General features: G+C 40.4%; 1 protein-coding gene and 1 long non-coding RNA gene across 4 annotated transcripts; one reads left to right on the top strand and one right to left on the bottom strand.

Moving 5' to 3' along the window:
• Nucleotides 1–8,755: 8,755 nt before the first annotated feature.
• On the bottom strand, nt 8,756–20,910 carry ARRDC3 (arrestin domain containing 3). Of its 3 annotated transcripts, XR_010745800.1 has the most exons (9): nt 20,420–20,910; nt 17,054–17,135; nt 14,395–14,542; nt 13,102–13,204; nt 12,456–12,712; nt 11,892–12,054; nt 10,917–11,071; nt 9,375–9,526; nt 8,756–8,866 (listed from the first exon to the last, which is right to left on the bottom strand). XR_010745800.1 is itself a non-coding variant. In XM_066339186.1 (8 exons), exons 1-8 carry the CDS (start codon nt 20,697–20,699, stop codon nt 9,470–9,472), a joined length of 1,245 nt encoding a protein of 414 aa, XP_066195283.1. In that variant the 5' UTR covers nt 20,700–20,910; the 3' UTR covers nt 9,327–9,469. The 3 variants fall into 3 exon arrangements, 1 of the variants encoding a protein (XP_066195283.1); XR_010745801.1 differs by lacking the exon at nt 8,756–8,866 and having other exon boundaries at nt 9,327–9,526; nt 10,917–11,109; XM_066339186.1 differs by lacking the exon at nt 8,756–8,866 and having other exon boundaries at nt 9,327–9,526.
• Nucleotides 20,911–21,013: 103 nt separating this feature from the next.
• LOC136373742 (uncharacterized) lies at nt 21,014–23,053 on the top strand. Its single transcript, XR_010745718.1, has 2 exons — nt 21,014–21,268; nt 21,354–23,053. It is a non-coding gene; the product is annotated as an uncharacterized lncRNA (long non-coding RNA).
• The last annotated feature ends 3,358 nt before the right edge of the window (nt 23,054–26,411 follow it).

The raw sequence follows: 26,411 nt of genomic DNA, 5'->3' as shown, positions 1-26,411 counted from the left end.
CCATGGCATGCACGGCTTCCACTGACAAATCCCAGTAGCTTTGATTTTCAGCATGCTCCACTGCTCTTGGTTTTTTTCCACTCTTTGTCTTCTTGTAATAATGCCAGCCCTAAGGCTTCTTGGGGGTCTGCATTGCAATTTATGAATGTGAAACTTTTTAAAGGTCACAAGAGTGCTTGCTCCTCCTGTCAACAACTTGCTTTGCAAGAGGGCTGGAGAAAAGTGTTTGGTTCCATTCCTGGGTACAATTGAAAGCACCATAGAATAATCCAGTAACAGTGTTTTGAAACCCCTTTTTAAAACTGTCACCATGTTTAGAAAGATCTATGGGCTGCAGAAGAAGAACATCTTCTTATAAAGCTGGAAAACAAAACAGCACGTTCAAGTCTAAACTGTCCTTGTGTGAACCTAACAGATCTCTGTTTTGTGTAATCAGTCAACAGATTTGTGGATCACATAAATCAAAGCTGTTCCTTACCCGCCATCCCTTTTGTCCATATCTGCCTGTGTTTGGGGCTGTGCACGTTGTCCCTGTGGACTCACGCAGGTGATGGAGGTAGATGCATGTTGATGGGGAATTTGCTCTATCAGAGGTTCCTGAAGGGCTTCTCACTGCTTTCAGCAAGGGACTTTCCTGTTGCAATGCACTTAAAAATTGCAGATTGCACTACCAAGCTAAAAATATCTATGTGTTCGTCAGAGGTGAGATGTCTGGCTTCTCTCTTGGTGGCTGCTTGGACACTCTGGGTGAAGGTGCCAGTTGCCAGTTGCAGAATTTGGGTTTCTTCCTTCCCCCTGCACTGCTCTTTAATTGTAATAACAGCAACTTTTTGTCCATTTCAGATCTGCTCACTTTGAGCAAAGGGTTAAAGAATGATTTGTTGGAGTATTTTTTATTTATCAACTAGCTGCCAAGAGAGTAAGGTTTAGCACAATGAAGCTTGCCTTTTGCAGTAGCAAATAAAATGCTGCTTGTACTGTGTTTCAACCCTAGCCATCCTCTCAAGTGTAATATTTCATGTTTCTTCTGGTTGTGCCAGAAACCTAGTTAGTATTCAGTTGTGCAAAGCCATAGAAGAGTACCAAATATATGCCAAATAAATTAATGTAATTTAAAATTACTTTCTAATTGCATATGGGAAGCAAAAAAACCTATAAGCACAAGTGTAGGGTAATAAGAACCTTCATTAGAACAGTGTTTCCCTATGTTAGCTACATGAAAAGGCTGCTTATAAACCTTTTTGAAAGTTTAATTTGTTTGTTGTCTGTTGTACTTTAGTTTTTTGAGGGTTTTTTGGGGTGAAGGCATAGTTGTGAGATAAAGGTAGGTTCAGTTATCTCCCAGGTAAAAAGATACAAGCTCACTGCAGTGTACTCTAATATTAATGGTTCCTCTCAATGCTTTAAACCGGTGATAAAATCACCTTCAAGGTAAATGAATTTGAATTCAGTGTGAAATAATTCATGATAATAATGCTGAAATACCTTAAAATAATTCCCATATTGCAACTGTTTATTTAGTACTTCATTCCATGAACAACAAGTTAGTTTTATATAAGGAATTCCAAAGTCTATCTAGTCAGTACTCCTAGGTTTTTCTTCCACAAAACTTCATTGGGGGAGAAAGACTATAGTGTCTTTCAAGCTTATTCTGGGAAGGTATTTTGGGTAAAAAAACTGGATGAAATGGGTTCTCTTCAAGGAAATACAGGCTTATATGCGGCTTTATGGTAGCATAATTTTTATGCTCAGAAAAGAAGTAGGATATTTTGAAGTGTTAAAAAGTTTGAATAAAATATAGAAAGAGGAAGACAGCAATTAAAAGAATTGATTAAGAGTAGAATATTACTTTCTTTGAATTACTTTGAACCATGAGGGGAAAAAAGAGGGGAAATCAGAAAAAAAAGTAGAAGTTTTGTCATTTAAAAATTTATTTAATTTACATTTTTTCTACTTCTGCAAATGCCAGGTATCATTTTCTTCCACTTTGTTTGGGAGATCAGTTTCATATGGTACAACTGAAGAATCACTTTGTTACTTTAGAGGTGTGCAACTATGTCACCATAAACAGTGTTGATGGACTAAAAAAATAATGGACAGCAGTAAAACTGTCTTTCCTGTCTTATCCTGTCGAATGATAAAGAAGGGGACCACTTAGTTTAATTTATAGGAGATAATTATACAGGTGTAAAATGCTGCGGCAGGCTTCTCTTTATTTATATTGCATATTTAATACTGGAATAATGTTTTTAATTAGATCTGCAGTTATTATCATGATCTATTTTTTTGGAATTCTTAACTAGGAAAAACAGGCTACTTACAGAAGAAATGGACCAGTTTCAACAGACTTCAACTGACTTAGGGTAGATACCTCAAGCAAAAGTGTAAATAATAAAAAAGCAATTTATTAATCAGAAGACATTACCTGCTGAATACTTGACATATTTTACAGAAGGTATTCCTAAATTCTGTTTCTTAGCTGATGGGCAACAATGACAGATTTGCCTTGAATATTGACCATCTCTAGTGAGGAGTTTCATTCTAATTCAAGGCAGTCCAATCACAGCAAGGCCTTTTTTAGCTCTGGGAAATTGCATTAATTTTCAGATAAATAATAACCAAGTTTTGCAATAATTTTTGCAATACTCCTATACTCCAACCTACTACTCAGCTGAAAACAAAAGTATCGTATCTCCTTCGAAAAAGATTGAATGGCATCACATTTATCAGTTCAGTTTAGAAATAACATCTACTACACCAAAAAACAGGTTGTGGCCTCCCCACTACAAAGCATTTGCTGGAGAGTTGGGGTGTCAAAGGCATGCTTTAGCCTGGAGAGACTCAGGATGGAAGGTGATAGAGTCTTGGTAGTGATGTATGGGAGCAAGAGAAAACATTGTGTGCTTGGTTATCCCCTTAAGTGTGCCAGCAGAAGATCATGCAGGGAGCTGCTCATGGTGGATGGAATGCACTGTCTTAGAGAGGGCTGAACTACTCCTGTGTAAGACATGGGAGAATTATTACATCATGCCAGGCCAACTTTCTGGATGTGATTTTTAATTTTTTAATTGTTCCTCTCCTCCTTAAAATACATCTAAATAATTCAAATTTTGCATTTTATTTAGCACTCTCATCCAGTTAATTGTCTTTCATCCAAATATGGCAAACATTTCAGGCAAGAAGCCTGAAGCAAATTCTACAGGCAGTGTCCTTCTGAACTCTGAATCCCCCCTTAGGAGCTGTACTAGGTGAAAGGTGCACTCTTCAGCTTGAATTTCATGGCAGCATTTGGACTCCACTCAGAAGCTACTCCTCTGTCCTAACATCCACTAGGTTGGGAGATAAGGAGATCCAGCTCTAAATATAGCATGCTGTATCCAGGTGGAGTTGAAGGAGTGAATGACTGCTGGGAGAAGATATAGGTTACTTTTCTCCTGTTTCCAGGATATAATCTGGAGGTCAAGGTGGAATGCGCCTGACAATGTGCCTTTGCAAGTGACTTTCACTAATAACATCAAAGTCCAGGAGCTAAAGTCCAAAGTAATGGTCATACAGTGCAAATCTGGGTAACACTAACATATCTGCGGATCTCTGAACAGGGACTCCACTCAAAATCCACAACATGTGGGACATCTGTCCTCCATGGCCCCAGGAACTGCTATCCTATGGAAAACCTCCGCTGGGCATTTGTCTCTGCAAGAGTTGCCCTTAGCCATGTACCTAGTCACAGGAATTGGTTCAGATCAGCAGCATCTGCCCAGCCAAAGATGTTTTCCTGCAGAAAAGTGTTGCTGGGTTGCAGCTGCCCAGCTTCACAAGCTGGAGACTTCTGGAGGCCCTTTTTCACTGTGGTAGCTGGACTTGGCACTTTGCAGCTGTGCTGTGCAAATGTAAGGTGGATGAAGATCATGGCAAAGTGGTCCATTCCAGTAAAACAAGGGAAGGCTTAAATCTAGCAAGGGGTTAAAAAGTACTAGGTACATGTTTTAACTAGCTAATTCCCAGAAAATATTTTGATCCATACTGCTGCATTACCTCTCAAAGCTCAAGTGCTTAAGCAATTGCAACTTGCTGCTGTTCTTGATGTGTTGATGTGGGAGAGCCCTTAGTTTTACATCCTGGTGTAACAGATGTAGTGTATTTATACATTTATATTTAAACTATTTATATAAAGAAATAAATATCTGCATTTAAAAAATCTTAAAGTCTCAAATAATAAAACTTTGATAACTTCCAAATTTATAATACTGACAATACAGTGTCTTGGTTTGGGCAGACTGGTATCTGTCAGGGAAAGCTGGAGCTTTCCTTGGAATGGAGAATGTAAAGTACCATCACCACCACTCCCTTTCTTCCAATTATAACTTCTAAGTTAAAAGCTTTTAGGCAAAAGATCTTGGAAATAGAAATAGCAGTTCTTTACTAGTGTGTGTAACAAAGCAAACAAACAACCAACAACAACAACAGCATTAGTAACAAAAACAGCACCAAGAACTTCGAGGACTTTGCTTCACAAAAACCCAGGACAGCTTGGTCTCAGTGCCTTTGTAGGAGCATCAAGCTGGAAACAGTAGAAAAGTCCTGGGCTGATAGTTGGAGTGGCAAGGTGTCCCAGCAGGGCAGGGGGTGCAGGGTCACTCTGTAGCAGACAAGCAGTGCTGATGGAACCACGACGGTGGGGCAGGGCTGGCCCAGCTCTCCCAGGGCGGCAGAGAAGCTCAGAATTCCAGGGCAAGTATATGATGGCAGATTTCCCAGGACTGGACTCCTCCAGAGACAGTGAACTCTTCTAGCAGGAGCATCAATCTAGCTGTGTTTTCTCCCCGAACACTGAAAACCAGAGTGCCAGGCTGCCCCAACCTCTGCCCTTTAGTTGCCCCACAACTCGCGTTATCATCCCCTCCCCTCTGAGCTTTGACCACCCCTTTGTTAGTTTTAAGTATGACATTTAGTCTCCTTGGTAACTTATGGGGGAAAAAATCTTCAGAGTAAAAAGGAACAAGACTTAACCCCCAACATACAGCTAAGTTTGGTAGTGGTGTTGGTCTGAAAATGTAGGATTTCAAGATGTTTCACAGAACTGCAAGAAGAGTGTCCATCCCTTAAATGGTGCTAATTTCTGTCACACAGCACTAGAAATCTCTAGGAAGGGTTGCACAGGTATTAAATATATATATATACATATAGCCGCTTGTCTATGAAGGAGTTTGTTCTGGTTTTGACTGGGGTAGTTAATTTCTGTCACAGTTGCTCTGGTTTTGACTGGGGTAGTTAATTTCTGTCACAGTTGCTATTATGGGGATGCGTTTCAGATTTGCACAGAAAGCAGCATTGACAAGACAGAGATGTTCTACTTACTGCTGGGCAGAGCTCACAAGACATCTAGGCCTTTTCTGCTTCTTTAGTCACCCCACCAGCAAGTGGGCTGGGGGTAAATAAGGACTTGGGAGGGGACACAGCTTGGGCAGCTCATCCCCAGTTTATCCCAGGGGTATTCTACGACACATGGTGTCATGCTCAGCACACACAGCTGGGGGAAGAAGGAAGTGGGAGGACATTCAGAGTGACAGAGTGTGTCTTCCCAAGTCACCATCAAGGCATGATGGAGTCCTGCTTTCCTAGAGACAGCTGAACACAAGGTCCAGTGGAAACGGGGAATGAATTCCTTGGTTTGCTTCGTGTCTGTGGCTTTATCTTGACCCATGAGGTACCCAGCCTTTCCACTTGACTCTTCTGACTCTCTCCCCCAGTCCACTGGTGGGACAGTTAGCAAGAAGCTGCAGTCCTTGTTAGCAGAGGTTAAACACTAACAGATCTCCAAGCAGATTAGCAAAATGAAAACCTTCATGTTTCTTATTGGTTTTAACTTGAACTTGGGCAAAAATTATTAAGTGTTATTAATAAGGAATTAACTCTGTCTGCATTCTTTACCGAAAACAAACTCAAATCAAGCTGAAATGCTCTTTTTCAGAGCGGGTGATCCTTTGTTTGTATTATGTAGGGCGTTGGATCAATGTTTTTGTCACCCACAGTAGCAGCTGCATCACTGAAGTGGTGATACAGTAGTGGTGATACACTGAAGGGGTTGGAAGATACAGTACTGTGGGAACACAGCGGCCCAGTACCCCAAACACCAACAGAGGCACACAGGACAGGCCTGCCACTCAAGCCCCTGATCTTCCCAGGTCAAATGACATGCTGATCCTGAAGGACAGTGACAATCCATTTTGCCCATGCGTGGCATACAGGACATGCTCCAGCACCGCCACACTGCTGGCACACAACACTGCACATGGCACAGGTGGACATTTCAACATCTCCTGACTTCCAAGAGAACATCAAAGGACACCTTCTACATCCCAAGCCAACAAACTTCATGTCAAGTTCCATCTGCAAACCAGACCTTTAATGTCACTCCCCAGTTTCCCCCTATCCCCCCAAATTTGTGTCACCTCCTCAGGGAAAAGGATCAGACACCTCAGAATAGGGTCACTGCAGCTGTAATATGATATAGAGTCCTAAAAGGCATTTCCTGCCTGGGACCATGAGCTCAGTGATGTAAACAACAGACAGGATCCCAAAACTAGACTCCTGCGGTACCCAGTGGTATACTTCTAGAAATAGTTTTTCTCTATTTTTTGAGAAGGCAATATATATTTTCCTGCAGTAAGTTCTGTATTATGTGATATTTTTGATTTCTTATTTTATGCAGAGATATAACATTCATTTTTTTAAAAAAAAGTTTATTTTCCACAAGGAAGAGCAATAGGAAAAATTAAACCGTTTTCCACATACTGTTTTCTTAAAACAAAGAGTCTACAAGGACATAGTCAGCACCAAAACTAAAAACAAACAAACAAAAAAAAGTACAAACAGCCATAGAATATAATCTATAAAGCAAACATTTAATATTGCACTTTGTTTCTCTAATGTTTGGATTTTACTTACTTTTCCCTAATTCAGATCAGAATTCTCTATCAAATACTGGGCTAAACTGTGAACCTCAAGTTTTATAATGCTGAGAATTGACCAATATTTGTGGAAGAGTAATGCCTCTGAGTAACAATGTAATTTAAACTGGAAGTCTTTATTTGATAAGCTCATATAACTTTTCATTCTAATCACAAAGACTGTGATGCAAAGTTAATTACTACGATATTGGTCAATCCTGCCTCATATGCAATTTTCCATTGTATTGTAAGTACTTTAATGCTATGTATATCAGCAATTGTTCCCTAGTCTGTAAAAATAACAAAAAAAGGAAAAAAAGTAAAACCACCAAATGCCCTTTTATACCAACAATCCCATCAGCTTTAAAAATTGTCTGGCTGGAGAGGGTAGAGGGAAGGGACATCCACAAAACTGGCCTAGTAACATCACCCAATTTCCTTCTTGCCAATATTCCCGCTCAAAGCCCATGCCTTTTAACTGAATCACTTAAAACGCGACTCATAATTTGTATTTTATCACCCTGTTGTCATTTTTGAAACATGAATGATCTTTCATGTTCTTATAAAGGCCACTTATGGAAAAGCCTATTTTGTCGCATTTATGAAGCCTTAAAAACAAGGCAGAGGTTTCTAAAAATGAGCACCATGCAGAAACACCAGCCTCCCCTCCCCCTCTTCTGAGCTTTTTTATTGCACAAGGAGACAGATATTTGATGGATTAGATCTTGACTTGTTCAACTAGTCAAGACCAGAACAGTGTCCCTTTGTCAGTGATCTGTGTTCCATGGTTTCAGAAGAGAAAATTGACTTCCATTGTACAGCCCTAGCATGCAAGCACTGTTCTTTGTCAGCACAGGTAATGGCTCCATTGCACTCTTTTTCCTGGGGCACACTCAAGGGCAAGTGCTCTTTCCATACGGTTTCTTGCATTCCGTATGAATACACAGTGTAACTCAGTGTTCCGTTTTAAAGCTCTTGAGAGCGCCACAGAAGATGCAGTCACCAAAGCATTTCCAGCTAACTCATATTTAAGTATGGCTGGTAACACTGATCTTCCCCACTTCAATTATACTTCTAATCTTGTACAGTATCATAAACCCTGAAGGCAATACAAAGTGCACAAACTGAGCTCTTAGCATAAAAGAAGCTGTTCCTGCAGTTGGAAACATACTTTCCATTAGACTCATCACATAGAATTTTTGGTGATTAAGTAGCTATATATAAAAATAAACTTACTTTCCCTTCCAATCCCTACTATTTGAGATATTGATCTGTCTGTGAGTCCTAGACAGCATATGACTGCTTCATTTTAAAACTCTTTTGAGGAACAGCTGGTGTCTGCTGGTGCTGCTTTCATTTATGCCTTTTTTTTTAGAGCTTCACACCTTGAACAACTTTATAATGTAGAAAGAGAAATGGGAATGAGGTGGGTTTTGTAACTTTTGTGTATGTCCCTATTCCAGATCTCCCTCTCAAGTAAAGAACAAAAACAAAACACAAACACAAAAGAAAAAAAAAACTAACTTAACAGTGCAACATAAAAAAACAAATAGCATTCCAACAGTTTGGCAAGTGATGAGTTCACCTGAGATTAAGTGATTTTTAGGCAGTCTGTAACAAAATGCTGCTTTGCTGTAATAGTAGAAAGGCAACAAATTCTTAAAAGAAATCAAGAAAGTATACAATCTTGATGAAGTCTATTATTTCTTTCTATTAACTCTTCACCCTCCCACCCTTATCCCCACATCTGTTGCTTGTCTACTACAGTAGGCTGCAAAACATACAGCAAGAAGGATTGGCTTGAAGGCATTTGATGTTTGTAAATAAATCCACAATAGGATCCAAGCTGAAGAGGTGATACAGGATCAGCCTACTAGGACAATTCTGAGCATGTGCATATGCAGGTAAAGTCCAGGCTACATTAAATAAAAAAAAAAAAAAAAAAAAAAATCAGTGCATTTGTTAAAGTCTGTTGCTGTTGGGTTTTTTTTTGTTTTTGTTTTTGTTTTTTTTTTTTTTTTTTTTTTTTTTTTTTTTTTTTTTTGTTTTGTTTTGTTTTTGTGTCAAAAGCTTTCTTTTGCTCCTTATTGTGCGGACCACAAGAAAAAAAGAAAGGGGTAACAACTGTCCGGCATAAATGAGAAAAAGCTGTAGTGACACTGAACCGCACAATGTAAGCAATAAGCATGTGCAAATTTTCAATCCTAAGAGGAAGCCAAAACCTCTCCTAATGTGGTTTGAGTGTCTGGACACACATGACTGTAGGTTAGTAAGGCTGCTCCTAGTATGTGCCAGTATTTAAGAGGGAGGGGGAAAGCTCAGTTCTTCAAGCATATGGAGCAGTCCTACAATGGTACTGTAGGCTTCAAAGCATGATCACAGGTTGTTTTCATTTATTCACCATACAGGCAAGAGCAAACCCACTTTCTCTGAAAGTGTGTCTCCACCATGATGCCTTGACCTTCAACATGGCAGGTATGATTCCAAACCCAAGTCAAGTCAGCTTCTTATGCATTCCTTCAACGAGAAGGGCAAGATGGTCTGTCGTCTGTGGGTTGATCTGGGTTTGGATCAATCTAAACAAAAGAGGAAAAAACACAACAACAAAAAGTATTTTTAAAACTGATTGCCAGAAAATAAACCAATCCAAACACCAAAAATTTTAAGTCCGTCAGAGATAAACGGTATTCCCAATCCAAAGGTTATTCAAGTAACTGAAGTTTCCCTAGAAATTAGATAAAACTTTGAATTGAAAATTACTAAGTACAGTGAAACACTTTAAACTACAGATTGATGGTAGCTCAAGGATAAGCACAAAGATGTAATAAAGTATTGAAAAGAATCTGCTATAGTTCATATATTTGTGCTATATATAGCACAAATGTTCTAAATTTTTTATTGCACAATAAGAAGACAACCTGACTCACCACTGAACACGTTACTTAAAATACAAAACTAATTTCAGAAGACATTTTAATTAAAAAGGCACAAAATTATTAACAAAACATTCTTCTAATTTTAAGTAATGAATCCTGAAAAAACCCTAAAAATGTTTCAGAACTTCAAGTATTTCAAGCATTACCCCCTTTTCCTTTCAACAGAAGGTAAAGAACATTGTCTCTAACTTAGATGTCCAAAACTTGATAGGAAGTTTCAGTGGACACTATACAGTTTGGTCAGTTATTTTAAGACGCCATTTTTTTTTAATAAAGGAAAAGCTTATTTCTGAATATTTAGAATGCCTAAAATGAAAAGGCCCTGAGTTATATTCCTGGTTTATGTTACAGAAGACTCCTCAAACAAGATACAAAAAACATGCCACTCACTCACTCACTCCCAGATTAAGAAAAGAAAAAAATCAAGAGTGGGTGGATCCAGGCAAGATTTACCCAAAGGACACTATTCTATTTTGTACTATACCACTGCTTTTCTCTGAAAGATATGAACATGGCTTTTGAAGCCTAAATCTCTGTCCCAGTTATTGAGTGACTTTCATAGAACTAAACTTGCAGACAAACATTTGAACTGTATGTTTAGAGAAACCTGAGCAAGAAAGAACACCTTTGTATGTTCTCTGAAAGGAAATTCTGAAAGTAATACATACGAAGAACTAAAAATACAGCATATTTTTACAGAGTAGAGGTGAAAAACAGTTTGTTGTGCATCTACAAATTCAAAATGCTATGTATTCGATAATGTCATGTATTATGTATATAATGCAGTAAGTTGCCCAGAGGGTGCAAAAAAAGCTTCAGAATCTCTACAAAGCACCAGAATAGTGAAAAACACTAGAAATTTTTTGATGCAATTTACCTGCACTTTGCTAAAACTAAGCTACCTGTCCGCCTTTCCATATTTGTGCTTATTTGTTCTGGTTTTCAAAAGTAGAAACAGTTTCTTACACTTATTCCACATGACAGAACTCGGGGAAACAGTGCATTCATAACGATATTTTGAGGAACTTACTTCTGAATAGAGGGGTGGAGGCAGAAAACGAAACTCCTGTATGTATGCAAACAGTGGTCCTGGAAGCGCTCTCTCGAAGTCATCACAAGCACCTAAGGGTGCAAGGCTGGACTGTCGCTGCTCCTCTGTAACCACTTCGGCATAGCTGGGAGGTGCTGCAGGGAAAAGGCACACGCAGTTCGAACAACAAGTTCTTATGCATGTCAAAACATATAACAGGGTAAATATTAAACTTTTATACTGTAAAATGCACCAGCATGTAGATAAATTACTTCGATGATTTTTCCCACAGATACTGAAAATGAAAAAGAAGGTAGGCTGCTATAGTTTATTTTAAAACTATGCTCAAATCCAAAGCAGACTGACCATTGCTCATTGTGGCTTAATTATTATCTCAAAATTTTAAAGCATACTCAGAATATTGAATTTCTGTTACAGGCAGGAATGATAAAACATTGCACTCCTCTGGACTCCATCATCAGTCTGGAATTTGTACATTAAACCCCCCAGGCGTTTTTTATGCAAAAAGAGGGAAGAAGCTACAGAGTTTCCTCTTTGACAAAAGAGATTCTCCTTGAAATGGATAACTTAATCTTTTCACAAAGATACTAAAGCTACTAAGGATAATAAAGGTCACCTTAACTGCTACTCTGGCAGGTCATACTGCCTTACAACCAAGTACACTCGGCTGCAATACTGGAGGCAGAATGAATTCTGCCCAAGTCCAGTGGCATTCTGTGCTTTCACTTGCACCAGCTTCCAAGAAACTGAATTCCACTGCTTTTATGCCTGAGAGAGGAAGGCAAAGAGTGGAACTCTATCCTTCTATGGAGCACAAGCAGACAGCAAGGAAACATCCACAAAGGATTTTATGTGGACCTCATTATGAAGGAATGTAATTTGTGTCTCTCTGCATGACAGCAACGAATAAAAATAAACACACAAAAATCAAAATGGACATTTTTGTCAGGTTACCTTCTGGTCTTTCAGGCAGCGTCAGACCAAGCCAATTCATGTTCATGCTACACTGGCTGCTTACACTTGATGTTCTGCTACCAAATGGGTGTAGAGGAATGGTGCCAATGACAAGTGGTAAATTAAGGAATAAATCCATGGCGCCAGGAATATCCACATACACCTGAACAAAAACAAAGAGGTATACATAGATTAAAAATAGGTTTGTATGAGCACTTCATAATTATTAGATTAAAATCTCCAGGCACGTAATTTTTCGCAAGGAACTAAAATTTCATTTTGTTTGTTTCAGAGCCAATGTCCTTATGAAGACAAAAAGCCCTCAAAGTCAAAGTCTGTACTCTTAAGGACACAAGTCCTCACATGGAAATGTCACGTACTCATAACACATTTGCTTAGAACATGAAAGATTTAAACTGAATTTACTCAGAGAATTCTTGTCAGGACACCTAATGGTAGGCTATGTATTTTTTTTAAGACTAGATAACAGTTCACAATGCTTAATTAACAATTTGCAAGGAATCATGGAAACTATTCATCCTCCAATGAAACAACCCAACATACCATCAATGAATACTCCACACGGATTATACTACAGTCAAGGATTGAAGGAGAAACAGGTGGAATTTTCAACTGTTTGCCATTCCAGGTTTCTGTTTTGCCAGATGACAAGGATTCCCCACGCAGGCTGGCAACAAGCTGTTTGACTTCCTTCATTTTCCCTTTGGCATAAAATGCCTGTGTTTGGTAAATGGCTGCCTTTGGCACCACCACACGGGAAGAGCAGTTCTCAATCTCAGCAAAGATCTGAATTGATTCACCTGAAACAAAGCAGAATTTCACTTTATATATGTATTTGCAAGGCACAGCTAAATTAAACTGCCACACACTGTGTACTATTTTAAGGCACTGGCCACTGCTAGCAATGCTCCACACTCTGAACAACATCCACTGATGTTCACAGGAGTAAAGTCACCATGTGGTACATCTAACAGAAAAATGCACAGGCCCAATAAAAGCAGATATCCTTTAACAATATGGAGACACAGCAAACTAACAAAATCAGTAGTTTAAAACAGCAAGACAGATGAATGCAGATCAAACTAGTAAGAACAGTTTAAGCATTTCTTTTACATAACAGCAGCTAAGTACAAACTGTAATTTTGAAAAGGAAGGAAAAACATTTCCTATAATTACTTCTGTTACGTACCTGGGGTGTAGCCCTTCCTTTCAATTTTGGCACTTAAGGATATTGGGCCTGAGGTACAAAACCAACAACAGAGAGTTTTTTCTTTTGTGCCTGCTTGGGGTGACTGCAAGAAAAGAAGAGTATTTTCCATTTAATATAGTGCTCCATAATCTTTCAATCTGCTTTAATCAACACACATAAAAAATTTCATTATATTCTATGCATTTTGATAAACCTTATCTAGTTTTATTTAGAGGAAAAAATCTCAAGCAAATTGCACTAAGCAAACTATAAGCTTTATTCTAATTCCACTCATTAACTCCTTTTTTGCTACACTTCATGCTACAGTTACATTTAAAACAAGTTTTTATATATAAATAAATTTAGTACAGCTTAAGGAAAGGCTTTACAACCTATATTTCCCACCATACTGTTGAAGAGCTTTCAATTTACCAACAAACTAGAATGTCTATCCAGTATAATATTTCAGAAACAATAACTAAAATACTGTAAAACCTTGACTCCCACTGTTTCCTGTTTCATCTGTATTGAACAGACTTTGTTACTTTACAAGACACCAAGACTTAGGACTTGATCCGAAGCCCATTAAAGTCAAATAAGAGTCTTTTGATTTTAATGGAATTTGCACAAGGCTAGCATCCCCTTGCAAGTCTGATTTTTCACCCATACACACAAGAAACCTATTTCAATGGATTTTGCCATTTTTTTTCTCCTCTTCATGGGAGGGTGAATTTGAAGAGTGGAAGGGAATGGAATTTTAGGCCTGATTGAAATCAAATCCTCACTGAAAGCAGTTGTGATACTGAAATTATTTTATTGAAATGTCATTTCAGAAAAAGATCATAAAGCACTGTGATAATTTCTCCCCACTGGTACATCAATATGAAAATTATCAATTATGCACACTGGTACATTATTTACTTTGCATTTTTAACTTTGCAGTCTGTCACATTAATTCTTTTAAGTTTCACTGTTCTTTGTTCAGAATCAGAGGAACAGCTCTCAAAATTTTCCTTCTTACATTTAGCAATTTAGTATTAATTTAAACTGACAAAACCATTTTACATATCTTTAAAAGTGAAGCAACTCCAAGTACAGGAAAACTTAGCTTTCAAAATACCAGTACTTAGAGAGTTGCAAAAACTAATGTAATACTTAGAATATTGGCTGTAACTTAGTATCAAATAAGAATTAGGTACTATATTGGATAAAGTTAGATACTGATATTGTTTCAGTTATTAAACTTTTTTTTTATGCCAGAAACAAAAAATGAATAATTCTGTCAATTCTTACCAGTAATGAAGGAGTGTTGATATCTATATGTTCAAAGACTGTAAATTCCTTCTTTAATTTTACTGGTAGAAACCAAGGCCTATGCAATTCGGCTTTCACCCAATAGCGCACACTGCCATGTCTGCCTTCGAATGAGGTAGCAAGTGGTCTGTGCAGGACACAAAGGTCAAAACTGAGTAAAGTCTTTCTGTCTAATAATGATACAATTGATCAAGTCAGCGATTAGCATATAGAACTGCATTTTTAATGCACTGTGGTACTTAATGAAGCGTATCTCAGAAAAAATCAAGGTTAAAGATGGGAGAAAAAAATCATCTCCAATTTATCCTACTGTAGTTTTGCATAGATTTTAAGAGCCAATTAAAGAATTGTACTAGAAAATGCCAGGAGAGCATAGATTTCCTTTAAGCTTAAGAGGCTACTTCCATATGTAGGGTAAAGCATGCCCTTTTGACTACCAATTTTAAAATTACCCTTAGTATCAACCACTTAGTTTTGGATATCCCACTTTGAAAACCATTGTGCATTATTTACTTGGCCAGCAGCTCACCATCAGGTTAATTTTAGCTGTAACTCAGCACTTCCGTAGTTAGGTTCACCTTAAGCAGAGTAAATATTACTACTTGGAGTTCTGAAGAGAGGCTGTTTTGAGCACCTTCTAATCTTTCTCTACTCTGACGAGACAGCTTAAAACATTTATAATACCTAAGAATGTATGTATATATGCATTTATATATATCCATACATACACATGCATATATAAAATCATTAAGACTGTTCTGAAATTTGTCAAATCAAGGAAGACTCTTTCAGAAGCTGGAGGAGAGGCGATAGAGGTAGTTTTTCCAGACCTGTAAGCATTTTTTACTGTAGTAACATAAAATGAAACAAAGTATCTTTATAGTTCAATTCTTTCCAATAACACTTGTTTCTCTAACTTATTCTCTTCATTTTTATCTATCTCTTTTAGTATGCTCTGAATACACTGTTAGATATATTTTAAAATAAAGTATCTGTAACATTCGCATAATCTCTACGGAGAGTAATGTTAGCCATGATAGTGCTTTACTAGAATTAATCTTCCAGTTATAGGTTTGACTTCTCTATTTGTACATTTGAAATGTTTGGGATTTTTCCCCTGAAAATGAAATTAAAAGGATGTTCTAATTCAACTTCAGTGTTTCATTCTATCCTATATTCTATAGAGGAAAAATCAGTAAGGATGATGCATATCTTTCCACTGTTGTTCTGAAGTTTACATCAGTTTTGGAAGTATTCTATGGACACAAAATAGCAAGTAGGCAGTGTCCAAGTTTAGGCTTTTAATATCACTCTTCGTTCTTCCAGTATTATTAAAAATGGGGTTAACAGCTACTCTTCATAGCACTTAAAAAGAACCTACGATTTGACCAATGCTTGTGATATTCTGCTATCTGGTTGTTTCACTTCAAGCTAAGCATTTCATGTTCATGTTTCTAATGTTATGTGTTTGGGGTTTTTTATTGTTTTTTAAATGCCCCCTTTAAACTCAAGTGAAAAATCAAACTCAAGTGAAAAAACAGTACTGGCCTTACTACCACTTGTAGTTGAGAGTCTCACAGAATGCTACACTGTCTTCAAAATCTCCATGTTCACAGGTCTTCACAGAAAATCTTACTGAAACAGTGGAGAAGTCCTCTGCTGCTCACTTTGAAATTGTGTCTGTCATCTGCACATTGTGCTAAAACCAACACCTCTAATAAACAACCTTAACATTAGGCACTGAGCTTATTCACAAAGAAGTGCCAAATTTTCTGTGACTTTCAAATTTTTAATGATTGCTACCACTCATTTTTCATCCATATTCATACTCCCTCCTTTCCTGTGTATTTGACTTTACTGGAACTTTTATTTTTAGCTCTTTTCCATACTGGCAACTCTACTATGCCCAATGTTACATCCAGTGTCTACATAACATATTTCAGACAGGTGTGGGGCAACAATTTTTATCTGAACAGAACAAACTTCTGCTCTTACTCTTTCTTTGCTTTTATTTTCTAAAAAAAGGGGGATTTGGTAGAAGAATTCTCACTACTTTATCCACCAAATTTGTTTCCATCCTGGCTTTCTGCATAGATAGCCATCCTGGGTACATACATCCTGTCTGAATAAAAACAACCTCCTCTTTTGTTGAAATCTAAGTAACCTTGCCACATGTGTTCCAGCCCTGAGCCTGAACAATTCGACTGTGATCTTATCTCTAGTTCTGCTGGTCAGCACAGCCCCAGTGAATGACTGATTTAGAAGTTATCTCAGCCACTCTGCAGGACTCCAGTAACAGTTCAAATTTCTCTCCCTCCTCTTGGGAAGAGGTAATAAATTGGAATATCTAGGAAGTCAGTAGACTTGGTAAAAATAAAGTATGCAAATGGACAGCACTGAGCTCCTTTTTTGTGGAAATTAAAAAAAAAAAAAAAAAAAAAAAGATGGGTGTATCAGTGTAAAAGCAACCTCTTCAGTTTAATGAGATTATGTTCGCTACCGCATGTTGGAGCACAATTCCATTGAAAAGGAATTGAAAACTACCATTGAAAAGGTTTCCCCTCCACCCACAGCAGGAGTTTTGGTCAGCTGAGCGGGCAGCAGGGCTCTGTGTGGAGAACTGTGAGTCGGTACTTACGTCTGTGGAAGCTCAAAGCTGAATGCATATTCATGCCTTCCTGAATGGATGGTGTGAAGGCCTTCTTCTGAATTGTCATCATCTAAAAGAGAAAAAAACCAACACACTAACACAAGCTGCACACGTTATACCAAGCACTGGCTTCTCTTCCAGAAAAAAACCAATTTGCTCACATATTATCACACTCAAAGAATGTGACATCCCAGAAACAAGGGTCTCCAGGCCATTAGTTATTAGCTGCTGGAACGCAGGGACGCCTCTGACCGGCAGAAAGGTGCTAGCTTAGCTTAGAGAAAAGTAGAGGTTAATTTGTTTTATTATAATCCTGCCTCAGAACAGTGACACAGTTTCAACTGCTGCCATTTCAAGGCCTCCATGCAAGGTCCGTAAATGAATTCATGCTGCTTTCTGCTGCAATTGCTAGTCAGAATGAACTAGAGCTGGCTTTTTACCAGCATTAACAGTACCAAGTCTGCTGTTTAAGATTAAATTTAGAAATTCAGCTTCTTTGTATCTCCTGCCTGGCAACAGTGCCCAGACATTAATCACACACATACAAAAAAAAAAAAAAAAAAGTGTGAGAAGAGAATAAAAGTGTATGAGCACCACCCAGAAAGTACCAGACAGATTCAGGGGCATAGGAAATGTCAAGCTGCCCAATTAATGCTATCTAGAGTTAAACTTTTTCTTTCTTTAATAGGTTAACTTGATCTTGCTCAGACAGAAAGATCCAAATACTTACTAGTTTTATGCCAGGAATACTGACTGACCTTTGTTTATGGCCATGATTACTTGTCCAGCTTCAAACACCACAAGAAAACTGTAGTTTATTCTGACATAAAACGAGAAAAATGCTGACTCGGTCAAAATAAAAGTTGAGTGAAAAATGAGCACTTCGCACGTTAAAAAGGCATGATTTGTAGAAGGGGATATAACGAGACAAAGTGAAAGGGAACGGCTTATGTGCGATGGTCTGAAGCATTAATGGAGGCAGGAAGGAGGGTTCGAAGTTCCTATTGTCCTACAGATGCACCGGTGCTCTATTTCCCCCAGTGCAAATACCGAAAATTTAAAAAATAAATGAACAAAACAAACAAAACATCTCCCAGAAGCAAGTCGTGGAAATAAATGCACCTTCAGCACACAACATTACTCAACTTAGGTACGGAAAGTCTGCTGAAAGAGCGAGACAACGTGTCGGCGTGGCGGTGGGATTCTATACTGCTGGCTTGCATTTGGGTTTTTTTCAGCAAATACGATTTATAAATTTGTTTGATTTCGCCCCGGGGAGGGGGCCGGGGGGGGAGCGCTGCTCTCGGCTGTGGCTGCCGCTCTCCGCCCGGCTCCCCCCCTTCCTGCCAGCTCAGCAGTCCCGCCACGCCGCGGTAAACAAGTGCTGAGCTGTCAATCAGCGCGGGCTGGAGCAGGAGCCGACCGGCCTGAACCGGCGCGCGCGGAGCGCCGCCAGCCCCGCCGCTCTCACACACGCGGCGTGCGCCGCGCCCGCCGGCTGCGCACCGAGGGCCGACCCTTCCGCCGCCCGCGCCGAGACCCCTCAGGGGATGGGACCGGAGACGGGAGGCTGTAGGGACGTGACTGAGGGCAGCGCGGCCCCCCGCCCTCCCTCTCCGAGCGGCTTGGTGCCGCGGCAGCGCCCTGGGGAACGGCCGCTGCCCGCCGGGGGCAGGCAGCGAAACCTGCTCCCACACCCCCGCCGCCAGCGCCCCGCCAATCAGTGGCGGGCATCGCCTTAGCAACAGGGCAACAAACCGCGGCTGGCCAATCAGGGGGCGGCGGGGGGCGCGGCCGGGCCGCGGGTCTGCGCTCGGGGCCGTCATTGAAGCGCGGCCGCCGGCAGCGGCTCCGCGGAGCCCCCGTCCCACCCGCTGCCACGCGTGCTCCCCGCCACGGGCGGCTCTGCGCGACTGCGACTCCCGCGGTCAAGCTCTCGGGACTCCCGGTCTGGAGCTGCGGGAAGTTATTCCCGGGCGAGTGATTTCTGAGGCGGGGGCAGGAGATGGGTGGGAGCCACAACTCCCCTCGTTAGCGCGGTATACGCAAGGCATGAAGCAGAAAAAAAAAAAAAAAAAAAAAAAAAGCCCCGAGCTCTGCCACAGCGTTGAGGTCGAGAATATTATGTGATGAAGCTCGGTGCCCCTCGGAGTTGCTATTTTTTTTTTTCCTGGAAAGAACGAGAAATATCGCATCGCTGCAGTCTATATGATGCATATTCGGGGAAAAAAAAAAAAAAAAGAAAAAAAAAAAAAAAAAAAGGGGGGGGGGGTGACGGACGACGATCAGCACAAAAAATTACATAACCGGTTTTTAACATTATTTTCTTGCGCTGGGGAATTAAGTCATCGCCACCACCTGACGCGTGCGGCCAATCTGCGCGGAGCGGGCGGCGCACCCCCCTCCTCCAAGCCGGTCCCAAACAGGATTGAACCGCTTCGAACAAAGGCTGCGAAGTTCGGGAGAAAAGAAATAAAAAAAAACCACACAGGAACCCCGGGCCACGGCGCTTCCACCACCACCCCGGGGAAGGGGTCTACACTTTGTGGAGACACCACGGCAGCTCGAGTGGGCAGCTCGAGTGGGGAGCAGGAGGTCCTCATCTCCCCAGTTTTGGGAGAGATGCTCCGATTACGCAACACCACCTCCCCCCTCCCCCCCCCTCTCCTTTTGCTCCCCATCAAGGGCTTTTCGGACACATCTTTACATCGGGGTGACCCCCACTGCCGAGACGGGTATATGGGCGACCTGAGGAAATTAAAGCTTTTTTTTTTTTTTTTTTTTTCACCAGGACGAGGGTAATACTGAAATGAGAAAAAAATTACACGTGGGGTAATGATACGTCAAACTAAGCCAGGGAGACTCTTTCATTTGCCAATAATCAGGCATCCTGAAAAATTAACTGTATTATCACCCCAACAGCGTCAGCAAACTCCGCATCTGTCAGAAAGCATGGGATTTATGCTTTCACCGTGTTTCAAAATTTGTTATTAGGATTTTGGCAATGAAGTCCACTACCCATCTGGCTATGATATTACAGCTGTTTTTCCCCACGGAACGGCAAATCCTACTAAATATTACCACACAAAAACAAAACAAAAAGAAAAGAAAAGGTAAAACACTAGAGAAAAAACTTATTAATAAACGGCCGTGCTGAAGGGCAAGTAGTTCAAGGGAGTCCTGCCTGCAGGTACTTTGCGAATGCATTTCCTATAACTCCATCGCCAAGATACGACCCTGGGAATGTCGTGCTCTCCAATGCACCCATTAAAAAAGGGCTAAACCGGAGCGATACAAAGATACGTGTTTTTTCCCATTAAAAAATAAACCCGCACAGTTAAGGGCAACCCTTACCTCTCTCGTGGCCGATCAGGATGTCTTTATGGTTGAAATATTCCACTTCTTCGGTGTAGTTCTGTGTGTAGGCAGTGTTGGATCCAGCATTCCTCGATTCAGTCCAACGCACTTTAGCATGCCCCCTCGCATGGATTTTAAGGGATTTTACTCTAATTTCCCCGGTTACTTCTAGACTGACCCTTCCTGAGACTGTATCCCCGCTAGAGTACACGGGGACATTGCTGTCATTCAGACAGTCAAAGCTTATCGTCAGATTCTTCACCTTCCCCAGCACCATGGTTTTATAGCAAAGTGTACAAAAATAGACTGTAAGAAAAAAAGAAAAAAAAAAGAAAAAAAAAAAAGAAGGGAAGGGGGAACCTAAGTACAACCAACCCCGAGCCCCCGGGGTGCTGCGGCGCGGACCCTACAGGCGGCTCATGGGGGCGGCGGGCAGCCCCGGCCCCGGCGCGGGCGGCGCTGGTGCCGACGCGGCGTCTCCCACAAAGGCGCTGCCGCGCAGCCGCCGGCCCCGCCTTATAAGCCGTGTGACAAACAAGCGCGGGCGCGCATGCGCCGCCCCGCCCCGCCGGGGCAGCCCCGGCCCCGCGGCGCCGACGCCGAGCTCGGGGACGCGCCGCGTTCGGGGGCGCGGGCGGGGCGGGAGCGCGCTGCCCCTCGGCCGGGCGGGACGGCGCCGGGGATGCTTGACCTGCTGCTGTCGGTAGCTCTGGGGAAGACTGCAGTATTATGGCAGCCTCTACGGAGAGATGAAAGCTGTAACTCGCTTAACAGACCTTGTTCTGAGACGGGCAAATTCTCCCTTGTGCTGGTCGTTGGTTTTTGGTTTTGTTTCGTTTGGTTTTGGTCAGTTGGTAGGATTTTACTGCTTTGGGTTTTTTTGTTTGTTTGTTTGTTTGTTGTTGTTGTTTTCTCCTTTGTGTGTCTAAAGATGGGAAAGAATCCAGCTTGATAGGACATGAGAGAAAAACATGGCAAGAAATAAAGAGCAATCCTGGATTTCAGGGTAGCACGTATTGCACTACCTAAAATCCTCTCTGGAAACTTTTGAAAATTAGTACTGGTTCATCTGAATGTAACTATTTCAGTATCAATGACTGCCCCAGTAATACAAATTACATTACTGCAAGTCCTCCCTGGAAACTTTGCCAACTGTTCATTTTTTTTTCATTGTTTGGTAGTTCTGTTTCTTTGATAAATGGTCTGGGTTTGGTTGTTTAATCTACGTTAGCTAGTTCTTGCACACTTCCCCACTGACACAAAGTTTTCAGTGAGAAATATAATGATGGTGGATGACATCCCCCAAGACACTATGCTTTGGCAGGACTAAACTGAAATGCACTGCTAACATTTTGAAATGCACTGCTAACATTTCATGCCAACAGTTAAGTTTTGTTTGCCTATTCTTGCTGCTTTTTCTCAGGTAAAAAAGGTCATATTTTCCTTGGCCAACACCTGGTGGATATCCTCATGCTTTTTTTGTGGCCAAAGGTGTTCAAGTCTCTTGGTGGTAAGTTAGGAGTTTCTATGCTTTTGCACCATCTCTTGGTAAGCATTCATATTTCCTTAGCTCAGAGAATCATAGAATCCTTGAGGCTGGAAAAGATCTTCCAAATCCTGAAGTCCAGCAATGAAAAGAATACTTGCAAGAGGAGCAGAGGTGATTTAATTCTTCTCCTGCCAGTGCTTTTCCTGTTCCTTTCATGCCTTCAGATTCAGATGGTCTCTTGAATGTGTTTATTTGCACATTTTTCCTCTATTCTATGATTTCAAAGATAATTGTGTCCTCTGCGAGTCACAGAAACCACAATTTTGTGGTCTCCAGTTCCTACAGAAGTTGTGAAAGCTGGCAGCCAGGTGAGAGGAAGCTTTCATCCACAGAGCTTGGGTCATTTCTCCTGTGCTGCCAGTTCTGGTCAGGTTCTTAATGCCCACCTTCCCAATGACAAATCTGCAGTCATGGTAAAGTAGCAACTGCATTTCCTAGGAAGTTGAAGATCCAAACCTGTTATTCCAGTGGATATTCATATTTTTAAATATTTTATTTTGTATCTAGATAGTTAAGGAAGAAGATCATACTACATAGTTAATGTAAATGTGGCATGCTTTGTATACTGCTTGCATTTGCCCATTTCAAGCTTGAAGAAAAATAAAATGCTTTGCTAAGCTCTGCAAGTCATCCCCTGCAGATCTCACAGCTCTGTCTTACTCCCCCTCTCACTAGACACCAGCCATCTCCTAGATCACCACACTTTGTGTGTGGCTATGTATGATTTAAATCTGGACCACTGAACAGGCTGATATGATTTAATTAAGCCTGTGATATGCTTAATAAGATTTAGATTGACAGCTCTGCAGAAGAATCTATGTGTGTATATGTATGCATTTTCCACATCCTGCCAAAAGTCACACATGCACATTCAGCCTCTGCTGCTCTTTTTAATACTTTTCGCTGTGTATTCATTCCGTTTTATCTTTCTAAATTGAACGCTTCATGCCACCTCGTGGCAAACATGGTGAAGTGCCAACAAGACTGTCTTCCACCAGTCTCTGGCCTCTGCATTTCTGCAAAACTGGCATTTTTCTGTGGAGCCTTTTTGTCAGAGTAAAATAAAATAAAATATATAATAATTTTACTTTTATTTAAATGGAGACTATTCTATAAGGTTTAGCCAAAAGTAGCAGTTATTTTCAGATGTTTACTTAACCAAATACTAGTATATTTTCAGCAGTTTAGTTTTTGCATTTGTGAAATGAACTACCTTCTAGTTTAATATTAAAGGTTTTATAGCTCGTGATACAGGATTTAAAAAATTGATTGCAAAAATGATCAAGTCTTAGATCAACAACAGGCAGTGAAGGCTTTGTACACACATAAAGTATCAGGAGCCTTCACTATCCTTTTACACGCTTTATGCATCATACAGTCCACATAAAAATCCACATAATTTTTAAAAAAATATTGCTTATTATTTATTAATTTGATTAGTTAATCCATTTTTTTTAAGCTGGCAAAACCAATGAAGATAATGCTATCTGTTATTGGAGTCAGTATCTCCAAAGAAGGTGGTAATATTCCAGCCTCCATAAAGGCATGAAGATTATACCTGACTTTATAAATCATTTCTTGAAACTGGCAAGCTCTTGCTTGTATGTCTTTATTTTTTTTTCTTTTCTTGAAGTTTTAAATTTATTTCTCCTTTTAAAATAATTTATTAAAAAAAAAAAAAGAAGAAACATTTTTTAAGTTTGTTGTGTGCCTAATTTTGCCCCTTTGAACATGTCTAGAGCTCTCCCAACCTCTGTGTGACCTAATGGTACATTCTGCTGAAGACCATTCAAAATTCAGAGGTTAAGTACATTTAGCATCTTAGGAATTAATCAGTCTTCTCACTGTGCACTTGATAAATCTGCAAGGATGGATGTGATGCACAATGATCTTGACAGCTGTCATTACTTTTTCTAAAAGCAAAGCCAGAAAAGCTTGGAATGATCTCCTGACTCGTTAATACACTGGTGTTAGCAGGAAGATCCAGACTGTGAACTCTTCTTCTTACAGACCATCCTGGTTTGAGACTAGGCCTGGTTTGTTGTGGAGATAATGTTTGCCCTCTCTGTGTAGCTGTATCTTTTCACAGCAGAGAATGGGTTAGAGAGAGTGTTAGAGCAGGAGCTCTGTGTTTACTGGAGGTTAATGTGTGCTTATCAAAGGGAGAATCCTGAAATAAACACATACTCCAGGATGGTGTCTGTATTTCATGCAGTGAATGAATGGAAAATGTGAAGTGTTCTCCTAATTCATCCCTGTGTCTGATACCAAATTAATTCATAAAAATAAGAGAAATAATATTTCTCTTCATCATACCTGTTGTGAGGCTTCATTTGTGAAATATTGTCACATTAAAATGTAGAGTGATGAGATAAAAATCATCTTTTATGATACTGTGGATTGATGTACTGAGGAGCTGTTTCCAAAAGGATGTCTATAAACCTTTGTTTTAGTACTATCTCCACTGGAACAGCTGTTCAGTTGTTGGAGCTGTAGACAGAAGAGAAAATTTTGCTAAATAGTCTTCCTTTGGGCTTGATTTTGTGATGGAGAAATCATCAGTGATGGAAAGAAACTTGGAGTTTGTGAAACTGGTTCCTGAATTTGAAAGATCCAGGATTTGGGAGCAGCTTTTTCTGGTATTATCTGTATCCTTCAATCATAGCATTTATTATTAAGAAAGAATGGACTGTATTTCTGATTATTCTGTTTTCAGAGGATGCATACTGTAAGAAAGTATTCAGTTTCAACACTCAAACTTCTTGTTTGAAATGTTTAGTAGTTTGGGATTTTTTTTTTTTTTTTTACTCTAAGATATTTTAGACTAAGTTCTGAGATGTATTTACTATTAAAATCAGAATGTCATGTAACTATTAATCATGTTGAACTGAATGTTTGATTTGAAAAATAACTGCTAGTGCTCTTAAACTGCGAAAACAATTAAACACATACTTGAAGCAATCTCTCCTGGACAACATGACAAAGGACAAGTCTAAGGTTGCAGTCAGTAATATCTAAGCATGTGCTCCATAGACGATGATGGACATTCAAACAACAAACAACAATAAAGACAGTTTAGAAGGTATGTGGCCATGATCTGCACTGGGTTTGGTTGTCCCTGTTGTTATTCCCTGCTCCCTTTGAGGCTTTTCCCCCTTCTTGCCTTGCAGCAGCTTCATCTGTAGGCTCCTGCCAACTCCTTCATCTCATCCCAAAAGGGCTGGCACTGTGACTAAGCTGAGGAGTATGCCTAAGCCAGAGTTGATTCAAAGCCATTCAGTATTCAGCAGTATTGATCCTGAGCAGATAGCATATGCCTACAAAAGAGGCTCTAGCACTCCTCAGTTGGACAGGGGAGACAAAATACAACAAAAGGCTCACATGTGAACATAAGGACAAGGAGGGATCACACACCAATTACTGTCACAGGCAAAACAGACTTGACTTGAGGAAACATCTCTTCTGCTCTTTCTTCCTTCAGAGTGAAGAAATACCTACACTGGAAGGGTATTTCTCATGGGAGACAGTCCTCCATAAACTTACCCAATGTCAGTCCTTCTCATGAGCTACAGTTCCTCATGAACAGCTCCATTGTCTGCACTTTCTACTTGGTCAGTCCTCCAGGATTGCTACTCCTCTGGAGATCCCCTGTGAGGTCATAAGTCCCACCAGCAAACCTGCTCCAGCATCGAATCCTTTCTCCACAGGGCCACTGGTCCTGCTAGGAGCCTGCTAGGAAACCTGTGCAGGTTTCTCACAGGGTCAGCCTCCCTGCTCTGCTGTGTACCTCCATGGACTGTGGGGTGACAGTCTGCCTCACCATGTTCTTCATCACAGGATAGAGGGAAATCTCTGCACTGGTATCTGGAGCACCTCCTCTTACTTCTTCACTGACCTTGGTCTCTGCAGAGCTGTTTCTCTCTCAGGTTCTTCTTCCTCTCTCTGGCTGCAGTTGCTATTGCAGTTTTTTTCCTCCTTCTTGAATACAATATCTCGGAGGCAGCACCATCATCACTGATAGGCTCGGCCTTGGCCAGTGGCAGGCCTGTCTTGGAGCCAGGTGGCATTTAGGTCCATAGCTGCAAGGCCTCCATACCTGGCTGAGGCACATGGTCATGTATAAAAATGTGGGATGGTCACTGCCTTTGTAAAGGTTATAAGAAAATATAGGATTATGAAATCCAAATGATCTAAGAGTCATTAAGCTACAAAATAAAGCAGGCCACCAACTGTACTGGGAGCCTAAGAGCAAAACATGTTACACAGGTTTTCTGCTAAGGTTTGACCATATCCTGCCAGAGGAAAAAGGACTTGGCTTTGTGCTTGGGTCACAGTGGTACTGAGGTAATTCTGCTTCTGCATCTCCTTTTTTCATGTTTATCTCTCCTTCTGATCTCTCCTTCTGATCTCTCCTTCTCCTTGCAGAGGAATCCTGTGATA

This window comes from Sylvia atricapilla, chromosome Z, assembly GCF_009819655.1.
Source record: "Sylvia atricapilla isolate bSylAtr1 chromosome Z, bSylAtr1.pri, whole genome shotgun sequence".
In the NCBI taxonomy this organism is placed as follows: domain Eukaryota; kingdom Metazoa; phylum Chordata; class Aves; order Passeriformes; family Sylviidae; genus Sylvia; species Sylvia atricapilla.
The sequence above is the reverse complement of the archived record's forward strand: the minus strand, read 5'-3'. Positions and strand labels throughout refer to the sequence as shown.